Source organism: Acipenser ruthenus, chromosome 6 (genome assembly GCF_902713425.1).
Source record: "Acipenser ruthenus chromosome 6, fAciRut3.2 maternal haplotype, whole genome shotgun sequence".
In the NCBI taxonomy this organism is placed as follows: domain Eukaryota; kingdom Metazoa; phylum Chordata; class Actinopteri; order Acipenseriformes; family Acipenseridae; genus Acipenser; species Acipenser ruthenus.
Genome location: NC_081194.1, coordinates 79,632,473 through 79,660,048, shown reverse-complemented (window position 1 = coordinate 79,660,048; position 27,576 = coordinate 79,632,473). Strand labels below are relative to the sequence as shown.

General features: G+C 38.4%; 1 protein-coding gene across 6 annotated transcripts in view; it reads right to left on the bottom strand.

Moving 5' to 3' along the window:
• LOC117410919 (interphotoreceptor matrix proteoglycan 1-like) overlaps positions 1–26,015 on the bottom strand; it is a 45,058-nt gene extending 19,043 nt beyond the window's left edge. For 2 of the 6 annotated variants that reach the window (XM_059025865.1, XM_059025864.1), the window contains exons 1-4: positions 25,506–26,012; positions 10,890–11,126; positions 6,462–6,628; positions 2,799–2,833 (exon numbers count right to left, since the gene is read on the bottom strand). In XM_059025865.1, coding sequence (XP_058881848.1) covers positions 2,799–2,833; positions 6,462–6,628; positions 10,890–11,126; positions 25,506–25,572 — 506 coding nt within the window. In that variant the 5' untranslated portion in view covers positions 25,573–26,012. Of the gene's footprint in view, positions 1–2,798; positions 2,834–6,461; positions 6,629–10,889; positions 11,127–25,505 lie in introns of all 6 variants that reach the window. The other 4 variants (XM_059025863.1, XM_059025866.1, XM_059025868.1 and 1 more) reach the window with 3 other exon arrangements.
• Between the last annotated feature and the right edge of the window lie 1,561 nt (positions 26,016–27,576).

Genomic DNA, 27,576 nt, shown 5'->3' with positions numbered 1-27,576 from the left:
ATTTCAAACTTTTTTAACAAATAAAAAACTGAAAAATTGGGCGTGCAAAATTATTCAGCCCCTTTACTTTCAGTGCAGCAAACTCTCTCCAGAAGTTCAGTGAGGATCTCTGAATGATCCAATGTTGACCTAAATGACTAATGATGATAAATAGAATCCACCTGTGTGTAATCAAGTCTCAGTATAAATGCACCTGCACTGTGATAGTCTCAGAGGTCCGTTTAAAGCGCAGAGAGCATCATGAAGAACAAGGAACACACCAGGCAGGTCCGAGATACTGTTGTGGAGAAGTTTAAAGCCGGATTTGGATACAAAAAGATTTCCCAAGCTTTAAACATCCCAAGGAGCACTGTGCAAGCGATAATATTGAAATGGAAGGAGTATCAGACCACTGCAAATCTACCAAGACCTGGCCGTCCCTCTAAACTTTCAGCTCATACAAGGAGAAGACTGATCAGAGATGCAGCCAAGAGGCCCATGATCACTCTGGATGAACTGCAGAGATCTACAGCTGAGGTGGGAGACTCTGTCCATAGGACAACAATCAGTCGTATACTGCACAAATCTGGCCTTTATGGAAGAGTGGCAAGAAGAAAGCCAAGATATCCATAAAAAGTGTCGTTTACAGTTTGCCACAAGCCACCTGGGAGACACACCAAACATGTGGAAGAAGGTGCTCTGGTCAGATGAAACCAAAATCGAACTTTTTGGCAACAATGCAAAACATTATGTTTGGCGTAAAAGCAACACAGCTCATCACCCTGAACACACCATCCCCACTGTCAAACATGGTGGTGGCAGCATCATGGTTTGGGTCTGCTTTTCTTCAGCAGGGACAGGGAAGATGGTTAAAATTGATGGGAAGATGGATGGAGCCAAATACAGGACCATTCTGGAAGAAAACCTTATGGAGTCTGCAAAAGACCTGAGACTGGGACGGAGATTTGTCTTCCAACAAGACAATGATCCAAAACATAAAGCAAAATCTACAATGGAATGGTTCACAAATAAACATATCCAGGTGTTAGAATGGCCAAGTCAAAGTCCAGACCTGATTCCAATCGAGAATCTGTGGAAAGAACTGAAAACTGCTGTTCACAAATGCTCTCCATCCAACCTCACTGAGCTCGAGCTGTTTTGCAAAGAGGAATGGGCAAAAATTTCAGTCTCTCGATGTGCAAAACTGATAGAGACATACCCCAAGCGACTTACAGCTGTAATCGCAGCAAAAGGTGGCGCTACAAAGTATTAACTTAAGGGGGCTGAATAATTTTGCACGCCCAATTTTTCAGTTTTTTATTTGTTAAAAAAGTTTGAAATATCCAATAAATTTCGTTCCACTTCATGATTGTGTCCCACTTGTTGTTGATTCTTCACAAAAAATTACAGTTTCATATCTTTATGTTTGAAGCCTGAAATGTGGCAAAAGGTCGCAAAGTTCAAGGGGGCCGAATACTTTCGCAAGGCACTGTATTATTATTATTATTATTATTATTATTATTATTATTATTAGTCATAGTAGTCGTAGTAGCAGTAGTATTAAAAACTAAACAGATGGTAAAATAATAGTTTTCATAAAATCTATTCTGAATACAGCACAGTTGCGCGGTACGGGCGTTTTGTATTGTACTGCAGCTTTGTATAAGACCTGCTCGCACTGTGACGTTGCTGCTTGGCAGAGTTAGGTTGTGTCTTTGTACTATTTAGCATGAGAACTAGAGAGTGAAGAGAACCTCAAGTTAATAGCAGCACGTTATCTTTTACCTCCTTCTTCTTCATGAACATTGCTTTGTACACCCAGCTAAAATAATAGAAGATACATTACACTACTCTGCTGCCACTGGACCCCATCAGGAGTGATTTGAAATCGCTTTGTATCTCAATCAGGGGCAGATGGGAAAAAGATAAAAGAAGCATTCTGAGTATTGAATCAACTGGCTCTTCTCACCAGGGCTGTGTGTCATTCACAAAACTGTGTCAAGTCACAAAGTCACATGTCCAATGGTAACCATGGCCACCAGATAACTTGCTTTTCCTTGTCTCACCTTAGCTAGCTGACTCATTGTATGACACAAGCACTGTGCTAATTATTCACTTTGTTACAGTACTTTTACCCATTACAAGATGGTTTACACCATCTGGTGTGAATTAAAATGGAAAGAAATATGACAATTACCCCCCTGCTCTGTTGGTTTCTGACATTTAGATGTAAATCTAACTATTACAAAGAGAGATTATAAAGTTCTACAGTTTTATTAAACTGAATGGAAACAGACAGTTAGGTAAAATCCATGTCAGTTCAATTTTTTTCTCCTATTTGAACCCAACACTACTGTCGTACTCATTAATCACAAATTACAAACGCAAATATTTTTAAAGACAACTATTCAGGCATATTCAGGCATATTAAGGAATTGTTTTTCTTTAAAGTTTCACAAATCTCAGTAGGAGGGCTATGCTGTTTCTGTAAACTTTTGTAAAGATCACAAAGTTGTGTTTTTCATTTCCTTTGTTCTCATTGCACCCTGAAGAGCTAATCCATATAGATCATTACTGATCATTCTTGGGTTTGCAATGATGTTTCACCTCACACGTGGGTCATTTAGAAGAGGCAGAGAGGAATCGAAAGAAAATGGGATTCATTATTGTCCAAAAACACCAGATGCCATCCTTCAACACAGGGCAAATGTTTCTTCTGAGATCACATTCCCAGTCTGAATATGACAGCACACCACGCCAAACTTTAACTGGAGCCATTAGAGAAGTAAACAGCTGGGGGATGGGGGGTGTTTGTCTACCTTTCTTTCAGATTTTCTTCCTTTAAAGTAACTCTCTGTGAAAAAGAAAAACAAAACATAGTTCAAAACTTAATTTCAGTGATTACCACTTTATATAACTCTTAAATTGAATAATAATAATAATAATAATAATAATAATAATACTAAAATGAATTTCAATAAATAGTTTATTTTTGAATACCTCTAAAGGGAATTACTCCTAGCCACCAAGACGTCTTATTTGCCTTGATTTGGGGTGCAAAGTACATTGAATCCCTATCCATTTTCAATATAGTTAAGTTACTGCTACATAACTGTTCTCTATTAGGAATTCACTCTGCGCAGTTTAACTAGCACATGTGACAGGGATTGTGGATTAAATGCATATTTTAAATTGTATACCTTAAAAAAAAAATGTATGCAATAAGGCCCGACAGGCCGTCCATATACGTCAAATATACAAACACCACCACCAACATTCAACATACACGGATGCCCTAAAGGGCCTTATTGCATTTATAATCCAGGTCAAAATCATGTTTAGGGCAAAAAAATTATTTGTTTTTCTTATTAAATATCCTTACACCAATAAAGTAGTCCCATGTATAACTTTGAACTACACACTAAGTTAAGCTGAGTAACTAATTCATTTTATAGGAACATGCAAAAGAAAGTACATCTGTATTTTTGATATTGTGGACATTACCACTGAAAAAATTAACTAAATGCAAAGTGAGTGAACAGAAGAAAAATCTAAATCAAATCCATATTTGGTGTGACCACCCTTTGCCTTCAAAACAGCATCAATTCTTCTAGGTACACTTGCACAAAGTCAGGGATTTTGTAGGCATATAGTCAGGTGTATGATTAAACAATTATACCAAACAGGTGCTAATGATCATCAATTCAATATGTAGGTTGAAACACAATCATTAACTGAAACAGAAACAGCTGTGTAGGAGGAATAAAACTGGGTGAGGAACAGCCAAACTCAGCTAACAAGGTGAGGTTGCTGAAGACAGTTTACTGTCAAAAGTCATACACCATGGCAAGACTGAGAACAGCAACAAGACACAAGGTAGTTATACTGCATCAGCAAGGTCTCTCTCAGGCAGAAATTTCAAGGCAGACATGGGTTTCCAAATGTGCTGTCCAAGCTGTTTTGAAGAAGCACAAAGAAACGGGCAACGTTGAGGACCGTAGACGCAGTGGTCGGCCAAGGAAACTTACTGCAGCAGATGAAAGACACATCATGCTTACTTCCCTTCGCAATCGGAAGATGTCCAGCAGTGCCATCAGCTCAGAATTGGCAGAAAACAGTGGGACACAGGTACACCCATCTACTGTCCGGAGAAGTCTGGTCAGAAGTGGCCTTCATGGAAGACTTGAGGCCAAAAAGCCATACCTCCGACGTGGAAACAAGGCCAAGCGACTCAACTATGCACGAAAATACAGGAACTGGGGTGCAGAAAAATGGCAGCAGGTGCTCTGGACTGATGAGTCAAAATTTGAAATATTTGGCTGTAGCAGAAGGCAGTTTGTTCGCCGAAGGGCTGGAGAGCAGTACACGAATGAGTGTCTGCAGGCAACAGTGAAGCATGGTGGAGGTTCCTTGCAAGTTTGGGGCTGCATTTCTGCAAATGGAGTTGGGGATTTGGTCAGAATTAATGGTCTCCTCAATGCTGAGAAGTACAGGCAGATACTTATCCATCATGCAATACCATCAGGGAGGCATCTGATTGGCCCCAAATTTATTCTGCAGCATGACAACGACCCCAAACATACAGTGAAAGTCATTAAGAACTATCTTCAGTGTAAAGAAGAACAAGGAGTCCTGGAAGTGATGGTATGGCCCCCACAGAGCCCTGATCTCAACATCATCGAGTCTGTCTGGGATTACATGAAGAGAGAGAAGCAACTGAGGCTGCCTAAATCCACAGAAGAACTGTGGTTAGTTCTCCAAGATGTTTGGGCCAACCTACCTGCCGAGTTCCTTCAAAAACTGTGTGCAAGTGTACCTAGAAGAATTGATGCTGTTTTGAAGGCAAAGGGTGGTCACACCAAATATTGATTTGATGTAGACTTTTCTTCTGTTCACTCACTTTGCATTTTGTTAATTGATAAATATAAACTATTAACATGTCTATTTTTGAAAGCCTTCTTACTTTACAACATTTTTTCACACCTGCCTAAAACTTTTGCACAGTACTTGTAGATGTGTACAATTATTTATTTCAGCAATCTTTTTGCAAAACTCAAAAAATGCTCATTCTAAAATATTCATACCCTGACAGGGAAAGCTAAATGAATAGCTAGTTGAGGTACCTTTAGCAATAATAAACTCTCTTAAATGATTAGGATATTTGTCCATTTTTGGCATGATTCTTTAGTGATTTTTGACCATTCTTCAATGTAAAATTGTTCCAGTTCATTCAAATTCCAAGGACTTCTCTTGTGCACAGCCTTCTTCACCTCATACCAAAGATTCCCAATGGGATTTAGATTGGGATTTAGATCCCTATAACCTTGTGGGAATGTGGCTGATAGAGAATGCTATCAAGACTGCTAGGTTTAAAGGTACTCATTTTTGTAAAGTTCAGTTATTGTTTGTGTTTGTTTTGTTTTGGCCAATGTGCCCTTTTCTTTCGTGTTTTTGTAAAACTGTTGAATTGATTATTTAATAAATATACTGCTGCGGCGGTTTCAGCCCCATACCTCTGTGATGTAATGCTTCCTGGTTCTGACGTCACCACCCACACCACCCAAGCCTACTCTGTGACAGTACCATGAATCTTGTACTTCTTGATAATAGAAACAATAGTTGAAATTGGGATACTCAAATGCTTGGAAATCTTCTTGTATCCTTCTCCAGCTTTATGACAAATAATTTTCTGCCTAAAGTCTTCAGATAGCTCTTTACTTTTTCCCATATTGACATATTGGTAATGACAGCAATCATCCTATGCCTAGGCTAACCCTTTTATACTCTCTGTTCACCTACAATCCAGCATTTTGTAGACTTTTCTAGAATTAGGTTCTGCATTATCATATTGAAATTTCTGGCACCTTGTAGACAATACTAGCATACCATCAAATGGTATGAATACTTTTGAATTAACATTTCAAGAGTTTTGCAAAAACAATTGCTGAAATAAATAATTGTAGACATCTTTTTCTTGTAACTTTTTTTCCTCATCCACGAAAGCAAAACTTTTGCTACAAAAGATTTTTCCTAAAATTCTTTGTTTTCGAGAAATTTCTAGAAATTATAAATGTCCATTGGGGTATGTAAACTTTTGATTACAACTGTGTGTGTGTATGTATATATATATATATATATATATATATATATATATATATATATATATATATATATATATATATATGTGTGTGTATGTGTGTGCGTGTGCGTGTGCATGTGCGTGTGTGTGTGTGCGTGTGCGTGTGCGTGTGTGTGTGCGTGTGTGTGCGTGTGCGTGTGTGTGTGCGTGTGCGTGTGCGTGTGCATGTGTGTGTGTGTGTGCGTGTGTGTGTGCGTTACTTGCAATAAGACACACTATACTAAATCAGCTTGATTAGTATTACACGGTTTCAAATCCACCAAAAGCTCAATATAAATAAGCAGATATGTGGGGAGTTTTTGAAGACCAACATGTATCCCAGAGCGGTAGAACAGTACCTTACCCTTAGAACCATATCAACGTGTTCTGGTGAGCTGCTGAAGTTCTTCGCAATGTCAGCAATGCACAGGGAGTCTTGCTGGCAGGTATTCACCCAGCTCTGGTACTCTGTCGTCTCTGGAATTCGGTCCAGAAATATCCAAAAAGCTTCCCACACGGCTTCCTGGCAAACTAAGCACATGGGCGCTGTTCATGAACTCGGTAACAGTTAAACTAAGCACAAGAGCACTGTTCATGAACTCGGTAACAGTTAAACTAAGCACAAGAGCACTGTTCATGAACTCGGTAACAGTTAAACTAAGCACAAGAGCACTGTTCATGAACTCGGTAACAGTTAAACTAAGCACAAGAGCACTGTTCATGAACTCGGTAACAGTTAAGAGTCAACGTAGTGATCCATGTTACAAACACTAAACAGAAAATCCACATGAGAGCTGGAAATAAACCAGTTACATTTTCTTCACTCTGTTTTGATCTTATTTAAATCAAACATTCCACAACATAAAAAATAGTCAAGAATGTTTTAAAGGAGGGGTTTTAACTTAATGTAAGGTCATCCTTCAGTACACTGTTACATTTTAATCAAAAGTTCCCAAAAATAAAAGGCCATTACTTACAGATATTTATTTATTACAGTAGATAACTGTTGCATATTTTCAGAACATTGTACATTAATCTGGTGCAATGGTATCCATAGTAATAATTGCAGAATTCATCTTGGTTTTGAGAACAATGATACATTGCTGTTTAAATCCTGTCACTTACCCAACATGTGCTTTTGTTTCCTTCTCTTAGCAGAACTGGCCAACTGCTATTACTTAAATAATGAACAGAAAATAACATTTGAATAGGTGAAGGACAATGTCAGAATGATTCATGAGAAAACTGAAGCAGATTCTGTCAAAAATCGATGCACTTTGCTGTAAAGAATGTGTTGGACGTGTATAGTCAGCAGAGTGAAGATGTAACCAATGACTTTCAAAGCATTTGAAAGTGGACACCAGTAGCTTGCTGACATATGTTGCTTAGGTTTGACAGAATGTAAATGGTCAGGGTCGTGTCACCCATTTATCTTCAGTCCTCGAATTATGCATTTTAAACTGCAGGAAGATTTCATTAACAAAAAAGCTGCCAGTGTCACCGGTTATTATTTTGCACTATTGTAAAATACAGATTACAAATCAGATCTCAGTTCTCTCTTAATAGGTTAGTCAAATTAATTGAAACAGGAAGCACTTGAATACAATATTAGGTGACACCCTCCCCCAAGAAAGATCTAGTTCAGACATTATTGTGTCAAGACAGAAAGTCTGAATGAGTAATACCTCAATCACCTGATCAACACACCCAGTAAAACGTCTAGAAAATCAAAGTGACAAGCCTAAAGGGATTAACGCTCCAGGTAAGCTCCAAAGCGACTTTATCACATGTTATTACATAAGGTAAGCCTGCAGAACAATGTCACACACTACAGCAGGGAAACTAAGTTTGACACTGAAATGCTGGATTTAAAGGTTTTGAAAACATTGTGGCATTGTCATATAAAACAGCAAGGAGGTGTTCAACAGCCAATACAAATGTGGTAGCAACTGTTCTCCATTGCAACCCCCATGGGCATAAAGAGCTAGCTGTGATTATCTATTGTTCAATGTTCCAGTTCAGCAATTATAAATCAGTTCATTTAACCAGGGATTACAATGCACTCTGCACAGCTGCAGCAAGGCTATTAATACGTATTATTGTCTTACACTTACCATGGACTGGGGATAAAGAATAGCTCTTGTACTTCAAATAAAAGTATCCTCCACAAAACAAACTGGAAACCCATTGCTGCCACACAATATACTGATAATATATATATATATATATATATATATATATATATATATATATATATATATATATATATATATATATATATATATATATATATATAACTTTGAACACTGAACTGCGGACCCTACTCAAAAAGCTTGGACCTTGTTGGAAAACATGGAACAAGTATTGAATAGCAGTTTGCTACGCATGAGGAATGACGGCTGTATTCATGTTATTTTTCTGAAAAGTGATTTAACATTGGATAGAAAAAACTGTTAGTTCCAAAAATGCAAGCACTGCTGTGATAGATGAAGGCTGCAATATGGTAGAGAAGTTAAGATTCTTTTGTGTCAAAGCAAATGGCTGGCCAGCAGCACACGGCTGTACAAACAAGTCCTTTGATCTCCAGCCCTGACATGAAAGAAGCTTGCCCTTCGGGGAGTCCACTGGGGTATAAAACTAGTTAAACAGGTTTTTGCTTAGAAAATACAGCTGGTTTATGAGGGGGTCATAAAGCTAGTTTTCAAGGGGACCAAAAGAAGAGACCAGGCTCTAAGACTTCAGAGAGATCCAAAAAGAGATAGTGCCACTGGGATCAAAGGGTCTTAGGCAAATCGGAGAGATAGGAACAAGGAAGATGACAAAAACCAGATGTATGGACCTTTGTGGCACCAGGGTCTGAAGACTGCACTGAGTTCAGAGATCTTCACACTAGATCACACACACACACACACACACACACACACACACATACACACACTCACACAAAATGGAATATATGGCAACAGGATAATGAGTTGTACCTTTTCTATTGGTTAAGTGTCAGAGAAAGAGGAGGAGAGAGACACCTATGCAGAAGGGTATTTAATGTCATGCAACAATTGTAAGAACGAGTATTCTGTTTGTCCTGTACCTGTGACCAGACTCCCTGCATATTTCAATAAACCTAACAACTAACTGAAGAAAAGGACTCTGTGCAGTTTCTTGAATCTACTTACTCATCATCCTCTTTTTTAAGTTACATCAGACCTCAATATGTTTTAATGAAATAAAGTTTGATATTCGTAGACACTGGCTTCTTTATCAACAACCTAAAACATGAATGCCAAACTTTATTTAAATCCATGAAAGGCTTGTGTACAGGGCCCATTATTCCTTGTGACAACACGACATGTAACATCGGTCTTTCTTAAAATTTAACTTTAATGATAATCAATTGATTACTGTTTGCTATATAAAGCTGTTGTATCCCACTATAGACATTAGGGAGCCATAGAGACATTATTTGGGGTCCAAAACCAAAAATGAATTCATAGCCAACCCCTCTACAATTTGGAATGTTTTCAGCTGACCCTGCTTTATTGAAAGGTATAATAAAAGAAATGTGTATCATGCTACAGACGTGTATTTTACTTGAAAACATGTAGATATTTAAATTCCCTACCATTTACAATACACATAAATATTATATTTAAATTGCACTATAACTCTGATTCCCATTTAATAAATGCCAAACTTAGTCCCACGTGAAGAAACGTCATTACAGATTTCCTAAATTCTGAATAGGTTTGCAGAGATATTCATGTACTTCATAATCCTTTACATTATTTTGACTGTGACGCGGTTTTCTTTCCATTAAGAACGGTAAAACAAAATTGTGCCAGTAGACAGTGCTATTAGTGTATGTTAATATTAATGCCTCCCTGACGAACCGCAGCTCTAGTTACACAAGCTTGTACTAATGTGATTAATAACATTAGTAGGATTGTACAGCCACTGCTGTGTTTAAAATGTTTTTTTTTTTGTTTTTTTTTACCATGTTCTTTCACTTGGGACTACTGACAGTAGGCCTAATGCACCGATTCTGACATTAAAACTCAATATATCATAGTGAGACAAATCCTTCTTTTTAAAAGAATAAATGTGTTTACTGATTTATTAAATTGTTCCTCTTTCGAATCCTCTCTGTTACTATTTCCAAAATATATTTCAGCACATTTTGAAGAGATAGCAAACAACGAAAAAAAAAACTTAGCTGTGATCTTTTGAAGTTGCGTGTTTCTGACATGCCGTCTGTGAAAAGGTTTGAAACCATGACTGCTTTACCTCCCTGTAGTATCACGGTGATAGTTTAGTTTTTTGGTACATGGGTGACTGGTAATCCTTGGGCTACATCTTTCGGAACATGATTCTAGTAATTTGTCTGTACATCTTTTTTCTGTTCGGATGCCGCTGACTGTTTCTAATTAGAGCCTCTGTCCTCCTGCCAAACACAACGTTTGTGGCATGGATCTGTTACGTTATCAAGCTAAAGGGCTTTCATTGGTCAAAATCAAATCAAACTAAACAGTCTGTATCGATTCATACCAGCACACGTTCAATGTACTTACACAAGTATATTTTTCAAAGCCATCGCCACAGAAAAATAGTTGAGCCACAAGGGAAAACGTGGCGATCGACTAGCGGGAACGTAGTTTCAACAGAATCACACCCACCCCCCTTCCCCCTTGTGGTTACTGTCACTGCTAGACACAGCAAGCATGAGAATGGAAAGCAGCCCACATCTGTGACATAGGCAGTACCTCATGCAGTGCACAGCCCAAATAGATCTTACCTCTCAGTTTGTAATACGCTTGGTGGCTTTCTATGATTTGTTTGATTGATTCTTCAGGGCAGACCTTCACTCCTGTGTGGAAAAAGGCCGATCTTTTCGTCCGGTGTCTTTCCAAATCAAATATCGTCTTGATCGCTGATGACCGTTTGGTTGTTTTTAAAATATCTATTAGGCCTCCTGGCCGAGGAATACTAACATGAGTCTTGACTTCTCCCAGATTTTCTTGACTGTGCATGTCTGAAACAGAAAGTGTATAGAAGTTTTTTTCTTTGCATCTTAAACTGGAATGGTAGAATTGGTATACTAACAGGGCCTAGTTGACAAGCAAGCACTCAGCAACTCATTTTACTCTTGTGGAATGTTTAGATATTTGCAAACAGAGCTTTCAACATTCTTAAATACTGAACCAAACAAACAGAACCATTTGATAATCAGAGGCTTCGTAGTTGGATCCCTTAGTTAACAAAAAATACAGAAAGAAACACTATTCAGAATTATATTAATAACTGAGGAATACATATCATCAACGTACTTTATTTAATAAACTTAATAAACACTAACATAAATAAGAAAAAAAAAGTCATTACTATTGGTTATTAAGCAATAGCATGACAAATGGACCTCTGAACTTAATAATCAATAAAATTGAAAAGACTGAATAATGTGTTTTTATTAACATAAGACTCATAGCTATATAACATTGTATTCTATGGAATATACAAGTGCTGTTAGTAGTTTGGTTAATGAAAGCTACAGACGTGTTGTGATCAATTACCGTGATATTAAGAAAAAGTAGAACATAGAACACAGCTGTAGTTTGATAACACAATTAACTGTGGACATAAGTTTCTTAGAACCACAGATACACATAATAAGTAAGCATGCTATTTTATTTTTCTGAGTCATGTATTTATCTGTCACTAATGAGTTGCTTTATACAAGTATCCCTACTTCCTGCCAAGGAGATCCCATCATTATTCACTGCTCATTATTACCAAGGAGACAGATGTTCAAAGCACAGGAACCCAACAGAAATATACACATTTCCGATTCACTTGGGAGACAAGCTGTTAGCATGCCTCATCGAAACTGGGATTCAGACTCAGAAGGTCTCCTGCTACTTTCTCATGAAAAACATGTTCCGCTGAATAATACTGCTATTAATGAACCCTAAAGTAAAGCATGGTAAAACACATATTAAAATACCAAGATACTTGGGATCAATGAAAGCTTTATTTTAGCAGCCTGTCTTGCAGAAGCCTTAGTTGTAGGTATATTTAGAAGTGTTATGCAAGCTGGACGCGAATCGACTCCAAATAGCAAAGGAGCCGCGTGTTTTAAAATGGGAAGTTACTGACCTCTTTAATAAGGCCTGTGCAAGGATTTACTGGAGGATCACTGGAAGATTACCCAAGGATTTACTGGAGGATCACTGGAAGATTACCCAAGGATTTACTGGAGGATCACTGGAAGATTACCCAAGGATTTACTGGAGGATCACTGGAAGATTACCCAAGGATTTACTGGAGGATCACTGGAAGATTACCCAAGGATTTACTGGAGGATCACTGGAAGATTACCCAAGGATTTACTGGAGGATCACTGGAAGATTACCCAAGGATTTACTGGAGGATCACTGGAAGATTACCCAAGTCTTTAATGCACTGGTCTGTCTGTATTTGTCTTTTTTGTGAGAGATGATACATTAAACACGCAGGCAGACACCAAAATAAAAAGTTAGATATTTTTCTTTTTTATTTAAATGATACCTCTGGGACTGATCGAACCTCTGCTTCATAATGTGGGAAGAGTTCCCATTCTGTCCAGATGACATCATTTAAATAACCATTTTGTCCAAGTGTTTGACTTCTCTACTCTATAAATCACTGTAGTCATTTACCAGGCTTGTCCTTCAATGTTGTATCTGAACACAGTAGGTTGGTTCACTGTTGACCTCCAGAGTTTAGATTGATGGGAGATCAACATTGTGTGTGCCTTGGATCTAACTGACTAAAAGTAGCAAATGGAAGCAAATGCTCTGAGTTGTACAAGCTAATTCACAGAACTTGGGCAAGCATTTGCTGTCCATGGTCCTGAAGCAATATATTTTGCTGTTTAGCAACAACACGTAATGTGCTATGTGTATTATGCTAGTAAATTAAATTAAGGTCCAACAAGCTACACTATACAGCAACTCACACAGTAGTAGCCTGCTGTGTTAACCAGATTTCAAAGACTGAAAGCAAAGATTTTACATACAGAACCTAAATGCAGATGTTCTGTATCCTGCGTTAAACACATGCCCGTCTCCAGGAATCGTGATGTGCAAAATGGAATCTGATCAGATTGCCAGTCTAAGATATGTCTATCTTAATTACTAGAAATAACAAATACAGTTAAGAAAGGGCTTATACTGCTTTCAGCTCTCATCCCTTCTCCCATACAATTGAGTGCTACCCCTGACAGCTGCTTTTTATAGACATTAGCCAGCATCATAAATTAAAGAGCGAATCTGCACTCAGGTGTCCTGTGTGGTGCTTGAAGTGGTGTTGTGAACAGTATTTTGTAACAGCTACCGAACTAGGTCAGCTATATAGAAGTGGTGCTGTGACCCGGATCAACTGGTCAGCTGAAGCCGATTGCTGGGGACAAAGCTGTGTGCTGAGGAAGGTCCATGAGGTATCTGATCATGGTAAAAATGTCACGTGAAAGACTATTATTTGTGTAATTACTTTGCCAAAATATATATATACAGTTGTAGTCAAAAGTTTACATACCCCAATGGAAATTTATAATTTCTAGAAATTTCTCGAAAACAAAGAATTTTAAGAAAAATCTTTTGTTGCAAAAGTTTTGCTTTTGTGGATGAAGAAAAAAAGTTACAAGAAATAGATGACTACACTTATTTATTTCAGCAATTTTTCTGCAAAACTCCAAAAATGCTCATTCAAAAGTACAGTAGATGCCACTTAATAACAACCTCTCAGTTCCCAGCAAAAAGTTTTCATTAACCGAAAGTTGCCAATAAACGAAAAGCCCCCGTTTTCAAGTGTATTTATATGGAACAGCGATATATAGTGTAGTTGTACAAATATGGCACTGAAATGTGTTTTAAATGTTACCAAGTTAAAAAATTAACACGAGAAACACGAAATACACAAACATAGAACTGTTTACTTCACGCGTGTGTAAAACAAAAAAAAGGGGAGCAGGCTTAAATAGTACTACACAACGATGTACTACAATTGTCCTTACAATGAGTAAAGCAAACATACAAAAATATGTATTGTACTTGCAATCAATTCTAAAGAACACCATTTTAAAATAAGAAATTGTCCAATGTTATTGGCTTTTTACAATGTACCACCTCCCGCTGTAAATCCATATCAATTTATCTCATTCGATGCAGTATCCTGTGGCTCTACAACCTGTGGGTGCTTAGCAGCTCTGACTGCCTCAAGCAGTTGTGCAATCTGTGAGCTCATCTGCTGTCATAACTCAGCCATAACTCAATCTGCCAGAAATACGCAGTTGCGAAGTCAGTGTGTTATAAAAGCTGCATGAAGCTCTGTAGTACTGACAACTAGTAATAAAGTTGACAATAAGTGGCGTGCAGTTGCTTATATGATAATTCTCTTAACATTAAAGTCTATGGGACAGGATTGGTTCCTGGGAAAATGTTGTTAATAAATTGTCTTTATCAGGGTTGCTAATAATTGGCATCTACTGTATTCATACCCTTTAATACTATGATAGTACTGTTTACATAGTGCTAGAAAGTTAAATATAGCCCAATTCTAGAAAAGTCTAGAAAATGCTGGATTGTAGGTGAACATTCTTAGAGAGTATAAAAGGGTTAGGCATAGGATGATTGCTGTCATTACCAATAAGTCAATATAGGAAAAAAGTAAAGAGCTATCTGAAGACCTTAGGCAGAAAATGATTTATTGTCATAAAGCTGGAGAAGGATACAAGAAGATTTCTAAGTATTTGGGTATCCCGATTTCAACTATTGTTTCTATTATCAGAAGTATAAGACTCGTGGTACTGTCACAACGCTCCCTCAGTCAGAAGAAAGAAGGTTCTTTCACCAAGAATAAGTAGAAGAATTGTGAGGAAGGTTAATAACAATCTGAGATTGACTGTCAAAGATATTCAAAGTGAATTGGCTGCAAGTGGGACTGGGGGTTTCCTTTTCAACCATAGGTATTGCACGGTGAAGGTCTCAACGGTCACAGGCCAACGAAAACGTCACAAGGACAATCACCTGAAGTTTGCAAAACGGCATTTGAATGATGGATATGAGTTCTGGTCAAAGATTTTGTGGAGTGATGAAACAAAAATCAAGCTCTTTGGTCACACTGATAGTTGTTACATTTGGAGAAAGTCTTGTGAGGTGTACAAAGAAAAGAACACCACACCCACTGTCAAGCATGGAGGTAATATCCTTCTATGGGGCTGTTTTTCCTTTAATGGCACAGAAAATTTAGTTCCAATACACGGTAAAATGGATTCCATAGCGTACCAAAAGATATTGGTTAATCATCTGAAACCCTCCGCTACATTCCAACACGACAACGATCCAAAGCACACATTAAAATCTACTTCAGAACGGTTAAAGAAGAATAAAATCAAGGTTCTGGGCTGGCCTAGCCAAAGTCCTGATCTAAACCAGATTGAGAATCTTTGGTATGAGTTGAAGAAGGCTGCGCACAAGAGAAGTCCTCGGAATTTGAATGAACTGGAACAATTCTGCGTTGAAGAATGGTCAAAAATCACTAAAGAATCATGCCAAAGGCTCATTGACAAATATCCTAATTGTTTAAAAGAGGTTATTATTGCTAAAGTGCCTCAACTAGCTAGTCATGGTAGCTTTTTTGGAGTTTTGCAAACAAATTGCTGAAATAAATAATTGTAGACATCTGTTTTTTGTAACTTTTTTTCCTCATCCACAAAAGCAAAACTTTTGCTGCAAAAGATTTTTCCCATGATTATTTGTTTTCATGAAATTTCTAGAAATTATACATTTCCATTGGGGTATGTAAACTTATGTGTATTTTTTCGTTTCTTTTTTTGTGGCAAAGGGAGAACAAAGTGTAAAAGCTTATATATATATATATATATATATATATATATATATATATATATATATATATATATATATATATATATATATATATATTTTTTTTTTTTTTTTTTTTTTCCTGCACCATAAAGCATAATCATATCCTGCAATAACTCAAGTGGTGGGATGGAGTATAATGAGCCATATAGCTCTGAAACACCAGTTAGGGGACTGGGTAAGGGTGTGTTGTCCATGGGTGGTGTGGTTAATGGGAGCTCAGGGAAGTGGTGTGATTCTCCACAGAGAACCTTGAACACGAAGCAGACACAGTTTAAAAATGAACAGGGCTGGCAGATAGCATGCCTGTCCCCACTGTGCAGCCTAGTACATCCACATCAAATGTATTGCCCATAAGAGATGAGAATGACACTGTTCAACATTTGTATGATTTAATTAGGCAAATGGGGAACCAAACTGGGGATACGATTGCATCCCGGCTGTTGGCCAGACAAAATAGCAACACCACCCAAAGTGACCTGACCAAATTAAGGGGCCCTTATCTGGAAAGAGTGATAATGCCCAACAGTCTTGACCTCACTAAATTAAATGTTGTGGTTAAATCAGACATCAGAGAGCCTCCTTTCTTTAGAGGGCACGGTCCAGGATAGAAATGATGAGGTGACACCATACCTGAGCAGATAGAAACTGTTAAGCTAACTCAAGCAGTAACTTTGTTGCCTAAGCATGAGCATCTTGTATGGGGCAGGTTACCAGCGAGAGCACCAGTTTCTGAGGGTAGTACTATATTAGTAGAACCCCCTAAGTCTAGGCCTCACAAGAAAGATGGGCAGGGTGGTCCCCTCCATCTGGGGAGATAGATGGGTCCCTGTTAAGGTCATACATCCCTATGATAAGCCAGTGACGCTGAAAATAAACTCAAAAATAGCAAATGTGTATCCCTGTGTAGCTGTTGAGGAACTGGAGGCAATGCAAAGTCAGCAACTATACAGGACTGTGACAGGTAGTATCACTGCACTGTCATCTAGCGCAGAATTGCATGACACACTTCAGAAATTAGGATTAAGTGACATTGATGTTAACTTGTGAAGTGCCTCTGTACTGGAAGAGACAGCTAGTTGGATTGATACAGGAATATCAAGGGGTGTTTTCAAGTAACAAACTAGACTGTGGGGAAGCTAAGGGCTTTGTCCATCGATCCACATGACAGATAATCTTCCATTTAGGCGTTCCTCAGGGCATTATGAAAAGTTGAGACAGGTTATAACTCAAATGGAGGAGAAGGAAATTATTTGAAAGTCTACTAGTGAGTGGGCATCCCCTTTGTGCTTGTGTGGAAAAAAATGGAGATTTGCGCATTTGTATTGATTTCCGTTGGCTTAATGCATACACTATTAAGGAAGCACATCCACTGCCACACCAAGCAGATTGCTTAGTTGCCTTAGAGTGTAATGCACATTTTAGTGCAATTGATTTAACTTCTGGGTTCCACAACATACCCATGAGTGAAGAGGATAAGAGATACACTGCATTCACAACTCCATTGGGGCTTCATGACTTTAACAGGTTACCTCAGGGGCTGTGTAACAGCCCTGCAAGCTTCATGCATCTCATGACCAACATTTTTGGGGATCACAATTATCTACCCTTACTGTGTTATTTTGATGACCTGCTTGTCTTTGCACACACAGTGGAGGAGGCTCCGAAGAGGCTTAAGATGGTTTTCGACATTCTGAGTACTCATGGATGGAAATTGACGCCCCCCAAGAAATGTCTTTTTCTGAGGCGCAGTGTGAAGTTCCTGGGACATGTCATTAACCAGAGGGGAGTGTCAACAGACAAAGAAAAGGTAGAGGCTATTACTGGCATGACAGAAGCTGACCTGATGGAACCCGACAGTGTCACACCATCTCAGAGAAAGATCAAATCTTTCCTTGGTATGATAATGTACTATTGGCATTTCATTGAGAATGATTCCAGGATTGCCAAGCCTCTTTTCACTTTGACTGCTGTACCAGGAGGAAAAAAAAATAACACAACAGCTGCAAATGTGTTTTGGAAACTGAGCCCCAAAGATTGGACACCTGAACACTAGGATTAATTTCAGAGGCTCAAATCTGCTCTGTTGAACTCGGTCATGCTAGTTCATCCAGACTTCAATTGTCCATTTATACTGTCCACAGATGCATCACTAGGTGGCTTAGAAGCTGAACTGTTACAGGTCACTGAGGGCAAGAGAAAAGCTCTGCCCATAGCGTTTGCGAGTAAGGTCTTGACCCGTGCCCAAAGTAGATACCCAGTGCACTGACTGGAGTTTCTGGCCCTTAAGTGGTCTGTGATGAGTTTAGCCATTGGTTGAAAGGCCACAGCTTCACAGTATGGACTGATAATAACTCCCTGTGACAAGATGACTTTGGTGGTGACGTCAAACCAGAAAGGAACACGCAGACAGGCAAAACTGGCGGGTGAAACTGAGACGCAATGACGCTCAGTGTTTTATTAAACAAACGAAAAATAAAAGATTTATACAAAACAAAAGACACAAAACAAAAGGGCACACTGGCCAAACAAAACACACAAACAATTATACTAACAAATATTGTGCTGGCGGTTCCAGCACAATAGCAGTTGTTTTTGTTTTTCTTTTACCTTTTTATTTCACCTCTCTTAACTCCCGTTCATTACTCCCAGAACACTCTCTTCCCCGTGCAGCTAATCTGCAGGTCTTTTATATTCTAGCCAAGGGGTTAACTAGCTAGTTATTATCTTATTACCGCTCGGCCAGAGTCTGCACGAGTTTAATAATGATGCGCGACTGTCAGCTAATTAAATTCTCAGTAGCTGATCAGTCACGCATCTTCACGAGGTTCTAAAAACACACAAAACAATAACACATAATGGTGGCGGCTTTCGTCCGTGCCAAAACAATAATAATACAATAAATCATAATAATAATAATACAAAGGGGCAGGACACTCTGCCACACCCCCTTACTTACATTTTAACCAAACCAAAACTAGATTCTTGTGAGCAAAATTATCCAGTACATATGGGGCACTAAGAATGTGGTTACTGACGTTAAGCAAGGAACCATTCACTAAGGGAAGAGTTAGCCACAGGCTAGTCAACAAGCCACATGGAGCCTTGCCTGGTGAAGCAGAACAGAGCATGGAGAATGCAATACAAGACGTTTTCAGGCTGAGCAACAACAATCAAATAATTGAGAAATCCACAGAAACAGTTAGGCTTACTATCAAGGGACAGTGCTGCTCTGAAGTCAGATCACTTTGTAGTGAGGAAGCTGCTGCAGTGTTTGGAAATCACACTGAGTGGGATCTAGGTGCCAGCACTAGGGCTATCTGTTTAGTACAAGACATTCAGCAGTTGACTCTGCCAGAGCAAAGTGCACTGTTAAGGAGTTGCAAGAGAAGCAACAAGAAGATGGCATAGTCCAGAGTACTTTTCTATGTCAGAAGATATCGAAGACCATCAATGGCAAAGAAGGTATTGAAGCAGTGGGACAACTTGACATTTTCTGATGAATTCTGTATTGAGTGTTCAGAGACCCTTTGTTTGGAAAAGGAAGATATCAGTATGTTGTGTTAGTTGCTTTGATGGGACATGTGCTACAATGAGGCAGGGCACCAAGGTCAGTACAGAATACTGTATTTGATAAGACAGAGGTTCTTCTGGCCAGATATGGAGAGGGATGTTCTAGATTATGCCAGGTTATGCAAGTGTTGTGTAGTCAGTAAGGCTGCTGAGCCTGAAAGGAGCGCTCCCCTTGAGAGTGTCAGAACGACATCTCCCATGGAACTGGTTTGCATTGATTTTTGGTCTGTGGAAGACTCTAGTAACAGAAGTGTGGATGTTCTTATGGTCACAGATCTCTTTACCAAACTAGCTCATACATTCCCCCTACCACGATCAGAACACCTCCAAAGAGGTGCATTCTCTAATAATGGATGTTGAAGTCAATGAAGAACCAGAAAGCTTGGGTGATGGTAATCCAGTTCAGAAAGATTTAACAACAGTCGACTATGAGAACTCAAGTGTGAGGGCAACCTCCTTCAAGATCTGAATTTGCGGCCAAAATCATTGAACAGCCATCAGTATTTGAGGCATCACTTATTACTGGGGCTGCTTCACAAATCAGAACTAGAGTGGGCAGAATAGTAAAACCAGTAAATAGGCTGATACACAACATGACACACCAACATTTTGCAAGAAATTGCACTAAAACATTGATTTCAACTGTGGTGGGCTGAAATAGAGAACAGTAAGAAAAACAAGAGAAATATATTTATTTTGAATTATAACAGGTCAATACTTCTGTGCAGATTCCTTCATCACTAGAACGACCAAGGCAGTCATTTTGACCATTTTTTAAATTTAAATTTAAATTGCGGTGCGTATGTTTAAGATACAGAGTTGTACTTTCCTGACTTGTCATACATATACATACTAATTACCCTGACAAAGAAAGAATCACATAGCTGCAAAAATGAGGGAGATAAAATACTGTCTTACCTATTCCGACCAGGAGCAGTCAAATTGACTGATACATATAAAACATATTATAACAACTGAATGTTGCGGTATTATTTGTATTTATCAGTTGGGACATGCAGTCATGTACTGAAGTTTGATTATATCAGTCTGCATTCCACAAGTGAGCGGTCTTCTGACATTTCTATTGTTTCGATGAACCTCCTGATAGCCAATCAATCAGCCTTAAACAGCTCACGGCACCTGGCTGTCTGCCTGCACTCTGGTTACTATATAAGTCACTAGTTTTTCTAATAAATTAATTGTTACCCCAATACACATTAAAATGGATCGTGGAAGATACATGACAGGAAAGAAGTTTTTGGAATTACTGCAAAGTTTACCAAACAACGATTCTGATGCAGCAGAGACAGACTATGATGAATCTGGCTCTGAAGCAGACTGGTGCGCGAAGTGCGCGAAGAGGGCGCAGGAGATCCTATGGGAGAAGAAGCAATCCTGTGGCAGCCCCTGCAAGGATGCCAGCCACTTCACCTGCATCAGCCCCTGCACCTGATCCAGCCGCTACTTCACCTGAGGCAGATGCTTCTCCAGCAGTAGCGTCAGCACCACCTTGCATTTAAGAGGTTGGTAATGATGGCACTGGTTTGAGCACTATACATCCTGGTGTTGAAGCTGCAGGTAGAAGGGGTGAACATAACATTTGGAGGGAAGTTCCAGGGCCCACGGCATATGCAAAACACAACACTGATGAGAGCACATGGAGTGCTTTTCACCTATTGATTGACATGCATACGCTTCCCCACATACAACGCTGCACTGAAGAAGAAGCCCACCGACAACTACAAGATGATCCCTGGTCAATGCCCTTGGAGGAATTAGAAGCGTTCATTGAACTAGTATATGCACATGGAGCATTTGGTGCCAGAAACCTGGGTTACTGTTGATAGCTGTGCCAAATGCATAAAGAGTCTGCGGTAAATGCACTGCATATGTTGAAAAGAGCAGTATCTGTGTGATTTGTGCCAGCACTTAGACTCAGTAAACAGTTGTAAATGAAGCCCATTCTGTTCAAATGTTTGTTTATTCATGTCATTTTGATTATAGTATGTCTGTGTACCAACGCATAGCTTCAGTTGCCTATATGCACTTTGTTATGTAGGCAATATAAACCCATTTATTTAAAAAAAATTGATACTTATTTACATAATTTCAGTTGTACAGTTTTGTATGTACATGATATACCTGTATATACACAAATTTATTTTCAAATATTTGTTTATTTCATTTTTTATCATTTTTTCAGGTTGAGCTTTATGTAAGATGCCTGTATATAAACACATTTCTGTTCAAATGTCCGTTTATTTACAATGTTTCGGTTGTGTAGATGCTTCACATGACGTTCCTGAATAAAACTATGCCTTATATTCAATTGTTTGTCCTTTCATTATGATATTTATGTTGTTTTGAATACGCAGATCAAATTGACCGCTCATGGTTGTTCTGGGTATGCGTATAAATGCGGTTGTTCTAGTGTTAAACATGTGATAAATGAGGTGTAGAGCACCTTGTGAAGCAGACGATGGCAGGAGGGAATTGTGCAGCTCTCCTCTGTTGCCTTCCCTTAGTCGGGTAACTGGATGTTACATATTGTGTAATATAATGGTCCTGGGTAATAAATGAAGCACATATTTGTTTGGTAAATATGACTTTAAGAGGAGCACATGTTGCACTTTACCTAGTAATCCCTCGGCGCGTTGTTAATTCTACTGAGGGTAAGTCATGTTTTAGTCTCTTTTATAATTGAATTATTGTAATAAAATGCATTTATACACAGTGAAGGAGCATTGTAATTAATTATATAATATGTGTTAATGATTATGTTGATGTACATCTTTATTTAGACTGTGTTAAAACTTGAAAAAGTAAAAAAATATATATTTTTCTTTAGCATCCCAGTTCGCAGTATCATCACTTGTATAAAACTAATTTTGTTTACCATAATGAGTGAACAAACGCTGTTTGTCTATGGAGGGAGAGAGTGTTGGGAACAGTCTATATGTGTAAGTTAGTGATATTATTTCTTTGTTATACAGGTACGTTTCCCAATTCATCTTCATATTGTTTTGTTTCAATATTGTTATGTGTAATTGCGTTAAGCAAATGTAAATCAACTGCGTGACCAGTCTTTAGTATTAGAGGCCTGTGTGTGTGAAAAGAGGGTACTGTACCCTATGATCTGCAGTGTTTAAATAAGATATGTTCAGATGCTACAATGTATCCCTCTGAAAAGGGTATAAAGCCATCTTGCAGTTATGTATCTCTCCTGTGAAATCTCAAGGCCTTATTGAGAGGAACGGTAGTTCCTCACGCCAAGTTATCAGCGAGAACTGCCAGAGACTCTCTATACAGCAAGGATAGTTTACGTATTTTCAGGGTATTGGCACACAAAAGTAAATCAGCCAAAAGCTCACTTTTAATTTGTAGTTCCCAACACTCTTAGGTCAAATGTAGAAAAAATAAGTCAATACCTGTCATACAGTACAAATAAGTTGAAAAAGTAAATTAAAAATGTCCTTCTTTTTCTCCCTTTTTTTGTAGTTTTTTGCAGACCCCAGGCACTTTTATCAACGCATATGTATATTACAGGACATCCAAGTTTAATGACAATTAACTTGTTTTGTCAACATGGAAATATACTAAGGAACAAACTTATTGTGACATCTATATTATTTATGTAAGCTTAGTTAGAAGAAACAATTGGGGCAACCTTGGCCAGCACCAAGCAAACAGGCACAACTGTAAAAGCAGTGAGGGTCAAGGTTGCCCCAATTGTTTCTACTAACTTGGCTTGTGTTTTTCAGGAACAATAAAATCAGATCGAACTTGCATCAAAAACACAAGCCAAGTTTCAAGAAACAATTGGGGCAACCTTGACCACCACCATCGGTTTTACAGTTGTGCCTATTTGTTTGTGCTGGGCAAGGTTGCCCCAATGGTTTCTTGAAACTTGGCTTGTGTATTTGATATCTCCACTTTAAATGGCTGAGCACTTTTGATAACTTGGTGTTTTTTAACATTTCCACATTTGTTTTTGTTTCAGATTAGGTTAAGCATCGTTGCTCAATGGGACCAGCATGCAATGCCCTCCAGTCACTGGACTGACACCTTCAATCTAGTTAATCAATTGAATCCCATGAGCAACACTCAATCAACAACTCTGTTAATTCACAAGGCAGGTGCAAAACGTAGCAGAGAATCTTCTTTTTAGAAAATACATAATCAAAGCGTTGCTTGAATGGGCCTAACTGGGAATTTGTTTTTGTGTATAGTTAAATGTCTCTACTGTTTTCCTCTCCTTTTAAACATGACAACTTCACAGATTAATGCAAGTATATAATCTCTTCAGTAATGGAAGTAGCACAAGTCAGAATGAATTAGTGTACTTTACACAGCATAATAGAACACTTTGGTTTAGTTTCAGAATGAAGGGGTGGGATTAGAAGTCCCTAATTGCTGTATCAGAACTAATTCATCATGAGGATTATGAATTAAAACTAAAGGCCTCAGATGAATATGCATTCCATTGATCTCAACGTGACTCTGGGAACAAGGGTTCATGTGTTGTAAATACAATTCCCATCACAATCTGCTCCCATTCATAAATCCAAACTGGCCAGCTCTTACAAACAGCTAGGTGAGCATTTCTGCAAAACATGCAATGGGACGTCAAAGTGCCAAATGGCTTTATCTTATCTTACACACTCATATATCACTTTATTTATAAATGTGAAATGTTTTGGTCTGATGGTTATTATTATTATTATTATTATTATTATTATTATTATTATTATTATTATTATTATTATTATTATTGTTGCTGCTGCTGTTGTTGTTGTTGTTGTTGTTGTTGTTTTAAAGGGGGGGGGGGGGCTGTTAAAATTAAATTTCTTCTTCTAAATTAACCCCACACAAATGCACCCTTTAACCATAAATATAACTGCTCAGTACCTAGTCTTCAATAATAGTCATCTCTTTCTCCTCTACTTAACAAGTCAAACATCCACGACATCAAGCATTTTATAACATGGGAAACAGTGTGTTAAAGTGCTCCTGAACCCCCTGCAAGAAACACATGACTTTACCTTTGCTGTACCTCTGGTGTCCATTTAGCAGTTTTTCAACATGTTCTCGCTAGTTTAAATATTGTTGTATTGACACATCATAGGTAAATGAACTAGGGAATTACTTTTTTCGACTTACTTTACTTGGAAACATGCGCCAAGCGAAAGAGTTTTCTCCTTCTAAACATCACTGTGTATCCAGTTCATGCTCCCTCCTGCAACAATGCTAGTCCGCTGATTGAAATGAGTAGACCAGAAACCCAGCATTGTTGTAGGAGGGAACGTGATCTGGATACATTGCGATGTTTTTGATCTCCTGGCGAACGCTACCGAGTAAATCATGTTGACATAACGATGCGATACAGGCAACACGGGACAGAGCAGCAGCTTTGTAACACGTTTCTTGTAATCTTTACATAATGTATAGTTCAAGACATATAAGGGATGTCCTATATACAGTCACTGCTTTTCCTTCACTCGACACATACAGAACAGTATTTATTGCTGATTATAACTTGGCAGGAGTCACTACCATTAACTGTAGAAAAGCCTTCGGGTGTTAAATTGCTCAATAGATTACCAAGTAAATAAAACGCATGATCAATCATAAAACATAAGGCATTAAAAGATTAAGAAACGACAGGCAGAAGCAGTTCTTTTAAATATTAATTCCATAAATGGATATCATATTATATCATGTTTATGAGTTGTGAATTTCATTTTTATTAAAAGGCGTAGTGTCGTGCAATCAGTAAATATTTGTAATCATTAGCAAAAGCAACCTCAGATTATGTTTGTTTATTTTCAAAGTGGATTAAATTGAATATTACCATATTATTGGCAGCATTAAAAAAGAAATAGCACAAAATACTTAGCTGAAACATAGCCTTAACAACTCACCTGTTCTTCCAAATACATGACAGGTAAACAAAAAGATGATAAACAGTAGTCCAGTTTTCAAATGCATGATTAGTTACTTAAAATTGAGCAAGAACGGGAAAAAAGTCCTTTAAAAGTAATACTCTATATTGTGACCAATGAATTCCAAAAGTAGAAATGGTTAAAGTTATTGTTTCAGTAATTGTAACCCAGTGGTCCTTGTGATGCTCCCACTAGCTCAGGTTCAAACCAGATAGTAAAACTTCCAAGGACCTGGCTGTTATGAACAGAAGAGCACACTGCTGGACTGGTGAGATGAAGTTCTAAGTGAGTCAGTGGGTGACGAAAGTTAAAAAAGCACTGTCTGTTTCTGGAATAGTCTGTTTATCTGCTGCTCAGACATAAGCCTGCTTACTGCTGGCTGGACTATCTTCATCTTGTTAGTGGACTTCTGGTCTGCCATCTGTCAGCCCATAACCAGCAGCTTCCTGCACGGCTCCAGCACTCACAGCAGCCTTGGACTGTCACACAAGCAAACTGTACTGGGCCATCTGATATACTGGCAGCATACCAGGCCACTCCAAGTAGGACAATACAAGCACTGTGTGTGTGTGTGTGTGTGCGCGCGCGTGTGTGCGTGCGTGTGTGTATGTGTGTGTGTGTGTGTGCGTGTGCGTGTGTGCGTGTGTGTGTGCCGACCTTACTGTTTACGTCTTTTTGGAATAGGATTACTCTTGCCATTCTTGCTGGCATTTTTCTTGCTTATACTTTAAGCTTCTTGTAACTAAATCCAAATTGGAGTGGTGTGCCTTTCAGATGTAGAGGGCATTGTTGCACAATTGAGGTGGCATTTGTAAGCCGGCTTCTTGAGGGTTACAGCACAATCTAAAACATGTCATATGAACTGCAGATGCATGTCACATTGCGGACATTAGGTAAATAATATTATCCCATAACCTATTCTCGTTGTCTGTATTATGCTTTATTGTTGTGTTAAAAGGGGATTTTGAATAAAGTGAATGGCAATCATGTGGTTTCAACCAGTGATGATCGCAAACTATTTAGCAAGTGCAGATAGTGTATTAGCTGTTTCGCAAATTATTCAGGTATAGTCCGAAATCAGGGCATTGAAGAACACAATTGGATTAGCTGCCTTTAGATAATATACAAATGATCCATCAGCTAGACAATTTCTGAAATAATAATACTTGAGCCTCGGTCCGTTCACAAACATAGAGACCACCGCTGTGTGGTCTGTATGTTTGTGTCTAAGTGAATCCCCTGACCTGAGGGGAGTCAGCTAGCATGAGGAGCACTTCTGGTCTCTATATTTGTGTCTAAGTGAATTCCCTGACCTGAGGGGAGTCAGCTAATATGAGTGATTTCCCTGACCTGGAGGGAGACACAAGCCTGATCTGAACAATTTGTTTTTGCTATAATCCAGTGTCAGACAGGTGTCAAGCTCTTGTCACATTTAATTTAAACAACACGGCCCAAACTGAAACAATGCGTAAGAAATTTGAGATTGGTTCCATTTTTATTTTTACTCTCCTTTTGCAATGCATAGCTCCACTACAGATCGATTTGATATGAAAGGTACCCAATTAATGTGCAGGTGTGGTTTTTGTGAGATGAGACACTTTGGTTTTATGTGACAAGACCTTCACCCATAACCTCTGATGTCTGTACAGAAAGCTGTTCCGTACTGTAATTTGAGTTTGGGCTTTAGTTTTATAAAAGTAAAAACAGCAGGGTGCCTACTTAGAAGCAAGTGTGATGGAAAAGGCACATTGTCTGAGAGGAATATAACATTGTTGCAGGAAGAAGCTGTTCTAAATAGCTTCTTGAAAGTTTTATAATGTTAAAATGATTTGATTTCTCTCAGAAAATGTACCTTTGCCCCTTGATTTAAAAGATGACCCTAAAAGTCTTTTATTACTCCTTGTACGAGCAAACTTTTGTACTGAAGCAAAACTTTTTTTTAACCTGGCGGAAATCTATAAATCAGGAATGGAATAAAGCCAAATTGATGCCCTTGTGTACCTTTTTCAGATCAAGAAATCGTTAGCTGAAAGTCATGACTTACTGGCGT